This window comes from Mastomys coucha, unplaced genomic scaffold (genome assembly GCF_008632895.1).
Source record: "Mastomys coucha isolate ucsf_1 unplaced genomic scaffold, UCSF_Mcou_1 pScaffold22, whole genome shotgun sequence".
Classification (NCBI taxonomy): domain Eukaryota; kingdom Metazoa; phylum Chordata; class Mammalia; order Rodentia; family Muridae; genus Mastomys; species Mastomys coucha.
This window is the reverse complement of record NW_022196905.1, coordinates 80,168,634-80,179,716: the sequence shown is the minus strand read 5'-3', so window position 1 is coordinate 80,179,716 and position 11,083 is coordinate 80,168,634. Positions and strand designations below refer to the sequence as shown.

At 34.9% G+C, this 11,083-nt stretch overlaps 1 protein-coding gene across 3 annotated transcripts; it reads left to right on the top strand.

Annotated features, from left to right (window-relative positions):
- The first annotated feature begins 907 nt into the window (after positions 1-907).
- Positions 908-8,007, top strand: Csn2 (casein beta). Of its 3 annotated transcripts, none has more exons than XM_031342039.1 (8): positions 908-944; positions 2,237-2,299; positions 3,193-3,213; positions 4,150-4,173; positions 4,258-4,299; positions 5,483-5,998; positions 6,751-6,794; positions 7,683-8,007. In XM_031342039.1, the coding sequence occupies exons 2-7, from the start codon at positions 2,249-2,251 to the stop codon at positions 6,754-6,756; spliced, it is 660 nt and encodes a 219-aa protein (XP_031197899.1). In that variant the 5' UTR covers positions 908-944; positions 2,237-2,248; the 3' UTR covers positions 6,757-6,794; positions 7,683-8,007. The 3 variants fall into 3 exon arrangements, with proteins under 3 accessions (XP_031197899.1, XP_031197900.1, XP_031197898.1); XM_031342038.1 differs by lacking the exon at positions 908-944 and adding an exon at positions 3,050-3,076 and having other exon boundaries at positions 2,249-2,299; XM_031342040.1 differs by lacking the exon at positions 3,193-3,213.
- The last annotated feature ends 3,076 nt before the right edge of the window (positions 8,008-11,083 follow it).

Below are 11,083 nucleotides of genomic sequence, written 5' to 3'. Positions count from 1 at the left end.
ATGTTGATAATGAGAAAAAAGAGCAACTTCAAATTGCTTTGCAAAAAATGACAATATAATGATAGGTTGTTACATATAGCATTAAAAAGATAAAAGTCTATAATCTGTTATGACTATCATAACTGGAGGAGTAAAAGATAACTGCTTGTTAAGTAAGTAAATTTCTATGCCTATTTTCAATAAAAGTGCCAAAAGAGAGACAGATATAGAGACAGAGAGAGAAATACTTTTACTTGTGTGTTCTGTAGAGCCCTGAGCCATATATATATATATATATATATGCTTTAGCAAAGAATTGGATTTATCTTCAGCCCATTTTGCAAACTTATTATTACAGATTCAGAGTTTTTATTTTTTATACAAACTACAGATTCATTTTCTGATTTGTTCTATTACTATATAAAATGCTTCCCCCTTTGTACTGAATATTAGTTTAATGTATTTTTTCCAAAATCTGGTGAATGTGAGCCATCAAGAGTTTGCTACATATGGCTAGGCTATCTTAGCATTTTGAGTTCTTAGTGCTCAGGTCAAGATGAAATCCTGGTCCCTGTAAACCTTTGTGTATCTTTGATGTTTCTATATCATTGCCGCATAACTGAGGTTAAAGGCCCCCACTAAGCTGGGGAGAGGGCTGAGAACTATGTACTAGGCTGGAGGAACATGCAGTTATTTTAAATTATTGGACAATTGCCTTTCCTGGACAAGTTCTGTCACCAGCTTCTGAATTGCTGCCTTGTTTAATGTACCCCAGAATTTCTTGGGAAAGACAATAGAAAGAAACCATTTTGTAATCGCGTGGACTTCTTGGAATTAAGGGGACTTTTTGAATAATTTACAAACCACAAAATTAGCATGTCATTAAGTGCAGTATATATACAGTCACAGCATCTGACAGACTATCATCCTCTCAGCTTCACCTCCTCTCTTGTCCTCCGCTAAAGGTAAGAACTTCAGACGTAAGTTTGAAATATTATTTTCATTATTTATTTCAAATACATACTAACGTATATTATAGGAAGAACAGATTTACTTAAGACATAGCTTTTTAAAATTATATATTTAAAAACAATGAGATTATTTTAAAGGATAGACTTTTAAAAGTCAGAAATGCCTAGAAAAATTTGGTACAAATTATAATGACTACGGGCTTCATAAAATTGGTTACATGTAGTAAAAAAAAAAAAATCACAAAGCCAGTGGTTATTATAAAGGGGAGACTAAGAATTGCCTCCTGAGTAAGATATTTTATTTGATTTGATGTATTTTACTAGCATAATGCACTCAAATTATATCATGGTAAATAGATATTTACTATACAGCTCTTAGATGCAAAGTTATGGCTATAAGCAAGGAGATTGTAGCCATAAAACTTGTCCAGGGACTTGGAGTTCTTGATCTAACTCATAGTATTACAAGAAATATTAGAAACCATGCGGAAAACAGAAACAATGTCTTCTATTTTCTTAAAAAAAGTAATTCTAGAACAATCAGAACTGACTTAGAAGCAGTGATCATGGAAGTGCGATGAATAGAAAGAACTGTTGCTTAGAGCATTCCATATAACAGTGAAGTTCTGATTCAAAATTGGTGTAAAAAATGCTAAGGATTAAATATAAGAACTGCAGTGGGATTCTCCCCACATTTAAAATATACAAAGATACAACTTTCTTTTAATCTAGGATGATTGAATTATATGAAACTTGTGGAGGAGGCTTTAGACAAGGAAGAGTTAATAATGAATAATACAGCATCCATCAGGAAAACCAAAAACACTTCTTTTCACTTATGGGATAATTTTCCATGTTCAAGTATTGGAAAGAATGCTTTATAAATATATTTAATTTTTTTATTTTTCATGCTGTGATAACTCACAAGCAACAAGACAGTTAATACACATTGTCTACCATTCACGCTAGAAGTGAAGCTCCATAGAGCTGAGATATTAATATTTCGTTCACTGTCTTGTCACCTGTAAATGCTCAGGAGTGTTAAATAAATTGATTGTGAAATGTTCAGGTAGTTATGAGCTCTTCATAGCTTTTGTAAGGCATTCATACAACTGTTAACAAAAGAGAGTTAACACAAAAGAACGGAGAGAGAGAGATGAGCTGAAGGCCACTGATGGTGGCTGCGGCTGAAGTCTGAGTGTAATATTTAATAGTATTTAAGGACCAGAGTAGATCTTGACTTGTTAACTGACTATTCCGTTACTAATTCTTCACGTCATTCACAGGACTTGACAGCCATGAAGGTCTTCATCCTCGCCTGCCTTGTGGCAGTTGCTCTTGCAAGAGAGGTGTGTAAAGAAGCTTCTAAGTAATTAAAGTGTAAAGAGGAGTCTGCTTGCTTACACACAATAACAGCAGTGGTAGCTCTTAATCAACAGAGACTTTAGGATCTGTTTATTTAATCACTGCCTCTTTGAGAATCACGCAGTGTCTCAAAGTTCCTGTAGGGTCTCCAAGTTGGAAAAATGCTTACAGCATTATTGTGTCACAAATTCTCTAACAACAACAACAACAAACAAACAAACAAAAATAAGAAATGAGAAAGGCAATAGAAATACATCAAATAAAAATGGCTTTGCAAAAGTATACTCACATGTGCAGCTTGACTATCTCATTCTGAAGATAGTGTATGCATCTCTTTAGATGAACAGGTCAAGTCTTATGGTGCCTCTCCAAAGAGGTATTCAGAGAAGGAAATGTAATCAAGAATTGTGGCCATGCTATGAGTAGAGTCACAGGCATAATAAAAAAAAACTGTTTAGTGGAAATTAAAGTAACTTTTGCCAGTTATCAAAGATTATGTATACATTTATATAATACAGTGATGTACTAATACAAATTTGTTAAAAGATTAAAGAAATTGTAAATATGTTTTCAAGATTATGAAAGCCATATATATATGTATATGTATATATATATATATATATATATATATATATATATATATTTCTGAAAGAGGTAAAAGAGGAAAGTATGTTTAGTAACAAAGTAGATATAGTAACTACTAATGCATTTTGGTTGTTTGTTTGCTTTTACAGAACAATGCATTTACTGTATCCACTGAGGTAAGAGTTTCTATTGAAACAAATTTCCAACTCTAAAATTACTATCTTTTTTAGTGATCTTGATGTTCTAATTGGACTATAATTTAACATATATATGTATGTATTTCTGTTTACAGACTGATAGTATTTCCAGTGAGGTAAGGCAATTGTCTCTCAGAGGCAGTAAATGTCATCTTTCTGTTGAGTTAAATCATGTTACTCACACTCTAACTTAAGTAAATATCCATTACATGATTAGGGGCAAAATAATATCTGGATTGCTTCATGATCTAATTGCCATTAGTTTCTTATATGAAATGTCATCACTGCATCTTCAACTCCTCTTTATTTTAGAAGCTCACAATTTTATTCATTACCATGAGCTCTCCTTAATCTGACCTGGATTATTAATATTCACTGTGTGCCTTTTGGCACTCATTGGCTAGGAGCCATAGTATCAACTAATGACAGATATCAGTAGAAATGACATGCTTACTCTATAGTAGGTAGGCTGGCTTGCAGTAAGACACATTTGGTTATTAAAGCTATCATTTACATAAAATAAGAATCAACGGGATACAATGAAATTATAAATTTACCTGAGAATATCACATAGATGTCTTTACCTTGAAATACTTATCATTTGCTTATTATTTTCTCTTCACAATGCTGCAAATACCTCAGAGGAAGTATTCATTTTTCATGGTTTATTTGAAGCCTAGCATAGTAGCAAGTGAACTCAGAGTGATTATAATACTGTATTGTCATTAGTCTGTATTTTCAATTATCTTTGTGTGTTTTGATTTAAGAACAGAATTTAAAGATCATCTGTAGACAGAGAAAGAACCAAGTAGCCTTGTTTACATATCTCTTTGTATACTTTGCTCACTAATTTATTTTTCTTTCTTGACTGCACTCACTTTCCTTGTATAAGTAGGCTTGCACAATGTTTTAAATAATTTGAAAATAAGTTCATCAATTTTCCCATTAGTAACCTGATAGATAACTTACTAAATAACTTTATTTTCAATATGTATTGAAATTCTGCATATTCATTAAAACTAAATGATTTTTTTTTTTTTACTTTTCTGAAGGAATCTATTGAAAGTACCAATGAGGTAAACCCATTGTATTTTACTTCCATGCTTTATTTTTGAAGATGAAAAGTTTGAGATTTTTAATGTATTGTTTATTTCTGGCAGAAACTTCAGAAGGTGAATCTCATGGGTCAGCTGCAGGCAGAGGTAAACTGCTCATCAAGAATTCATATCTAGAAAGTTCATGTGGGCATCAATACATTTTCTCTATCATGACTGCAGCTACTAGTGGAGTTGTCTGGTTTTCATGATGAACACAAGCTTTTCTCCAGTAGAAAACGTGTTCCTTTTATTTTCTAAGTGAATATGTTGATGAAAGGATGTGTTGACCATGTGGCACTGAACTGACCACCTACCAAATGAAGAATCTTGCTGATTTAGTCTCTTTGTGGTATATTTACTTCACTCCTAGGCCAAAAACATTCTTTAAGAATTTCTCATGCTCGGAGTTAACTGGCATTCAATGGTTTTTCTGAAGATTTTGTTTTATGATAGCATTTATATTTTTTGTTTACCTGGTCTGAAGGGCATTTTTAGTCCACAAAAAGAGGAGTGAAATATGGAGCAACTGAATGCAAAACTACTTAGACTGTGACATAACTTAGCAGAGCATGCCTTCAAATTAATGCTTATCTGAATAGCATCACATTCTACTAGCATACCACACTTCTAGCCATTCACTCAATGGAATGGAATGGAATGGAATAGTTTAAGTTAGTTCCCCACTAAATTGCTTGCTGCTCACACTATATTTTCAAATCAAACTAGAGATTGATATTCCATTAAACCTTTTAAAATTAATTATACAAAACCACTTTGTTCTATTATCAGCCCACAGAGTATGAGAAATCAATGCTCTTTAATACCAAAGTGTATAGCTACAGATATAGATATAGCTTGGGATAAAGTGAAAAGATTTTGAAAAATCTTGAACGTCAGTTTTATTTTACACTATAATTCATCCACGAGTAGGATAGGTTACGAGAAATCCCTTAAGAACACTTTACTTATTCTTCATGTGACTCTAGACAACACTTTCTTACTTTGTGTATCTTTTTTAAAGAGCCTTACTCTGTATGTACCCCAGGATTGCCTAGAACTTACTTTTTATTTCAGGGTGGTCTCAAAGTAATAGTAATCCTCCTGCATCAAGCGTCAACCTGCTAGATTTAGAGCAATTAGACACCGTATTCATCTAGGTCAAGGTAGTTTTTTAAGCAAATGAAGGTTTTTGTAGTTGTTCCTTCTTTTGCTTATCATTGAGTAAAAGATTATTAATCAAGAATGTCGACTTTGCTGAATTGTGGACTAATGGTTCTTTTCTTTCTAGGATGTGCTCCAGGCTAAAGTTCACCCCAGCATCCAGTCACAACCCCAGGCCTTTCCATATGCTCAGACCATCTCTTGCAATCCCCTCCCACAAAACATGCAGCCTATTGCTCAAGTCCCTGTGGTGCCATCTTTTGGGCCTGCCATTTCTCCTGAACTGGAATCCTTCCTTAAAGCTAAAGCCACCATCCTTCCCAAGCACAAGCAGGTGCCCTTCCTCAACTCTGAAACTGTGCTTCGCCTCTTTAACTCTCAAATCCCCAGCCTGGCAGATCTTGCTAATCTGCACCTTCCTCAGCCTCTGGTCCAGCTCCTGGCACAGATTGTGCAGACTTTTCCTCAGACTCCCCTGGTTTCTTCTCAGCCCCTTCCTCAGTCCAAAGTTCTGTACCTTCTGCAGCAAGTAGCACCTTTCCTTCCATCAGATATGTCTGTCCAAGATCTTCTGCAGTACCTAGAACTTCTGCTTAACCCCACCCTCCAGTTCCCTGCCACTCAACAACTTCATTCCGTTTCTGTAAGTTCAATTTTTCTTTCTTTTAATTCCCCCTCAAAATGTATATATGGTGACAATAATAGAGGAAACGAGAGCTCTAGAATGAAAGAACTGATATATAGCTCATTAGTAAATAGATGAAACTCAGGGTTAGCTACAAAACAGAATCACCTGGAGATCTTCATTTCAACCTACTTCCCAGTGCCTACTGCCTAGTTACCACATATTCAATATAACCGGTTATCTAGGTAAAAGTAATTGCATGTTGAGTACAGATAATTGCAAGAACACTGAATTGGTAGATTTGGAAATCTGACTTATAGAGTATTAAGCTAGACTAAACCACAATTAAATCTGCCAATCTTATTAGATTTTGGTAACAAATTTTCTTTTGTAGAGTTCTAAAATTTGCTCGAGCTTTTATATGATTCACATACTACAGTTTATTTGTACTTTTGACCATATGTACAATCAGTCAAAAGATTGGGCAATGGTGGCGCATGCCTTTAATCCCAGCACTTGGGAGGCAGAGGCAGGCAGATTTCTGGGTTCAAGGCTAGCCTGGTCTACAGAGTGAGTACCAGGACGGCCAGGGCTACACAGAGAAAATATGTCTCGAAAAAGCCAAAAACCAAAACCAAATAAACAAACAAACAAACAAAAAACAAAACAAAAATTTGCAGCATTTCATTTGCTACATGGAACACACTGTAAGCAAGTGTTAGACTAAGAGGGAAAATGTATATTTATTTATTTGTATGTTTGCATTTAAGGTCTAAGAGGATTTCCAGGTTATTTTCTCCTCCTCATTTTTTTGGTAAGTTCTTGGAAACTAAATAGCAGAATGATAATTTTTATATTTTATGTCTTTTTATATTTTGTTCTCTTTTATGGACACAGCAGAGTAGCAAACGTCATCAAAATATTCACTTATTACTATGGTTTCATTGGTTGACTGCTTCTTACCAACATGACACTGGACAAAATTTATATTTCAAAGAACTTTCATTTTATTTGTTTGCCACCGGTATAGATCTATCATTTTCCAAAAGCTTTTATTTTTACATCTCATATTATCATGCTGTGAAAAAAAAGCAGAAATGAAGGTTTTTTTAATATTTTATGTGGATATATATTTTTGCTTTTGTTACAGGTCAATTTTCATTTCGATGTGTACTGTAGGTCTCATAAATTTTGTATTTACTCTATTTAAAATCATTCTTTCATTCAGGAGTTAAAAATAAGTTACTCAGTCCAGGTACTTAGAGGTACAGCAGGGCAGAGAATATAGCTTTCAGATTCTAAACTATAAAACCTCTCAGCCCTGAAGAGAGATTATAAATTCTGCAAAAATTTCTCATGAGCCAATGTGGCATTGAATAGGAGTTTATATGTCTCCAGGGAGAGGATCAATAGAGCGTGTTTGGAAACCAATTGGTTTTAATGGTGAGAGGCAAGTTAATATGACATAGAAGTTCTCAATCTGCAGGTCTGGACCCCTTTGGGAGTTGAATGACTTTTTCACAGAAGTAGCATATCAGATATTTACAGCATTTATATAGCAACAATAAAATGAAAAAGTATATAATTTTATGGTTGGGGGTAATCACAACATGGGGAACTGTATTAAAGGGTTACAGTGTCAGCAATGTTGAGAACGACTGGTTTAACACAACAGAACTGATTCTACATCTTTTTTTCACAGAATTGACTGAAACTGGAAATGTACAAATCTTTTCATCTTTGGATCACGCTACAAAATGATATATTTCTGAATTAATCTACATGGAAAAAGAAATTTTATTCTTTTATTTATTCTATGTATTATATGGTATTCATTTGAATTTGACCCATGGACTCTATGTGCTTCACAATTATATTACATGTAATACTGCAAATGTTCAATATGGAGCTAAAAATGCAAGACAATAATGTATGCAAAATAGTTTGTGAAAAACTGGATTTACTATTATTTCCTTGAGAACCTATTTCCTTTCCAGTCATTTCAATAAAATAATCCTTTAGGCATATTTAAGTTGTTTTGTCTTTATTATAATTTTCTAACTTTCTAAAGATCATGCAGTTTTAATGTACACTTCTTTGGACATTTAAATTGTCATATAATTAACTGCTGGGAAGAAGCACACCAGTGTTGCTTATCGGGCTGAGATGGAGGAGCCTACATGGGTCTGAGCTAAGTCCTCTGGATATAACTTATGGCTGTATAGTTTGATGTTCTTGTGGAACTCCCAACAATGGGAGGAGAAGCTGCCTCTGACTCTTTCACATGTGCTTGGGACTCTTTTCTTCCTACTGGACTGTTTCATCCAGCCTCGATATGAGGGTTTATGCTTAGTCTTATTGTAACTTGGTAGCATATGTGTGAATATCCCTGGCAAATCTCCTTTTTAATTTTTTCCTTTTTTTAAACATTTTTTACTAGATGAAAAAAAACGCTCTGAACCCCCCCCCCCCCCCCCCGCCATGCTCACCAACCCCACCCACTCCTACTTCCTGGCCCTGGCATTCCCCTACACTGAGGCATCAAGACTTCACTGGACCAAGAGCCTCTCCTCCCATAGATGACCGACAAGGCCATCCTTTTCTACATATGCAGCTGGAGCCATGGGTTCCTCCATGTGTACTCATTGGTTGGTGGTTTAGTCCCTGGGAGCTCTGGGAGTTCTGGTTGGTTTATATTGTTGTTCTTCCTAAGGGGCTGCAAACCCTCAAGCTCCTTGGATCCTTTCTCTAGCTTCTCCATTGGGGACCCTGTGCTTAGTCCAATGGTTGGCTGAAAGGATCCACCTCTGTATTTGTCAGGCACTGGTAGAGTCTCTCAGGAGTCAGCTATATCAGGCTCCTGCCAGCCAGCACTTGTTAGCATCCATAATAGTGTCTGTTAGAAATCACTGCTGTGAACCTCCTGGCCTGGAGAGAGTAGAGACAGAGATGGGTACAGAGTAGGACTCTGGTATGGCTGAGACTGAGGGTCTCCAGACGTTCTAGCTCCCTAACTATACTGAAATGCCAATGATAACTTCTAAAAAGTCCTAAAAACTTTCTTTCTCTTTCTGAGTGTAAAAAACTGCTGGCTTAGGCGATTGACCCCTCCAACCTAAAGGTAGAAGACTAAGTAGTGTGGTCTTTGTTTCATCTCAGCAAGAACTGTGTAGCTTTAACTTTCAGCCTCCTAGTCAGAAGGCACAGGAGGAAAAGGGGACACTTTGTAAAGAGACTGTATCTATATCGTTTATTACTAAGTTGTAAAAAGTTTCCCATGAAAACTATCTAAGAAAAGGGGAAAGCAGAAAGACCCTAAGTGGGGCAAGGGAATTTTTTTTTCTCATCTCTTTGTCCTCAGTACTTATACATCTTTCAGAATACATGATCACATGAGAAAAAGTTCATCATAAATTCACACATAAAATTCAAATCATAAATTGAATAAGAAGCTTATAAGAGTGATTGTTTACATTCATGTCCATTAGAGGTAATTATCTGGCTAAATATTCATCACTGTCACAGCTCCACATGTTCATTGAAAGTTAAAACCATAAGTTATTAGTGAAGTTCTGTGTAGATAAACCCAGTCAAGATCTTAATCTGTTCTAGCACCTGTGATAAATCATTAGTTCCATTTTATGGCCTTTGGTTAATTGTTTTACAACCTCTTGGAATATACTCTGAGTAGTAGAATGTCTGATTACTATCTAAGGGGAAAATAAGTGGTGACACCTGGGAGACTGGAAGAGTTCTCATTGTAGTATTGACTATCAGAAAATGATCTAATAGCAGTCCCACTATAAAAGAGCTCAATAATCACTGATATAATTTTAGGAATTCTTATAGGATCATCATTAAGAATTAAGAAGTCATTTATTCATCTATATAACATCACTACAAGACAGTACATCTTAGTAGATCTGAAGAGATCTGCTCAGAGTTGACTAATACCTAGTGATTGTTATATATGATTAATAATAGCAGGAAAAGCATATTAATAACAGGAATCTTTCCTAAAATTACTTTCTCCTGGGCTTTGCCTATGGAACCAAGTCTGTCATAGATTATATTCTGAAGCAGATCATCTCAGAAAGATCACCTGTTAGTTATTAGCTTGTTCTATGATGGCTCCTGACAAATCACTTTAATAATTGAAATCACTAAATAATAAATTCTTAAAACAATGACTAAGATAAATAATTTATTTGTGGCTTAGCTTCATCAAAGAATTTAAAATTAACTAAAAGAAGCTATTAAACACGTGGGATGGAAGTAAGAGATGCAGAAAGGGCATTCACAGTACTTACAATGCTTACATTTGAAGTGTATAAAGAGCCAAAATCAGATTAGTGAGACAACAATCACTATTGTGTATAGCCTATACAATAGAATCATTAATTTATGTTTGAATAGTCCAGTTACATGACCAGTATTAATGTTTGCTAACATAATTTATTCTATGCAAGCCTCAGATAGAGTGAGCTCCAGGACAGCCAGGGTTACACAGAGAAACCCTATCTCAAAAAAAAACAAAAAAACAAAAAAACAAAACAAAACAAAACAAACAAACAAAAAACCAAAACCAAAAAAAAAAAGAAGAAGAAAAGAAAAGAAAAGAAAAATCTTGAAATCTTGATGGGCAACAAATGCTTGAAGAATCACTTTTCATGATGATGATACAGGACCTTAAGAAAGACATAAGTAGCATCCTCAAAGAAATACAGGAGAACACAGGTAAAGAGCTAAAAGTTCTTAAAGAGGAAACATAAAAATCCCTTAAAGAACTACAGGAAAACACAATCAAACAGGTGAAGGAAATGAGCAAGACCATCCAGAATTTAAAAATGGAAATAGAAACAATAAAGAAATCAGAAAGAGAGACAGCCCTGGAGATACAAAACCTAGGAAAGAAATCAGAAGCCATACATCCAAGCATCACCAACAGAATACAAGAGAAAGAAGAGAGAATCTCAGGGGCAGAAGAAACCATAAAAAACATTGACACAACAGTCAAAGAAAATGCAAAAAGCAAAAAGTTCCTAACCCAAAACATCCAGGAAATCCAGATCGCAATGAGAAGACCAAACCTAAGGATAATAA

Bases quoted from the DNA above. Each gene is read 5' to 3' on its own strand.
- Csn2 (XM_031342038.1), top strand. From the start codon at position 2,249: ATGAAGGTCTTCATCCTCGCCTGCCTTGTGGCAGTTGCTCTTGCAAGA. The intron at 3,077-3,192 runs GTAAGAGTTTCT...TTCTGTTTACAG, and splicing joins CATTTACTGTATCCACTGAG to ACTGATAGTATTTCCAGTGA. The intron at 4,300-5,482 runs GTAAACTGCTCA...TTTTCTTTCTAG, and splicing joins TGGGTCAGCTGCAGGCAGAG to GATGTGCTCCAGGCTAAAGT.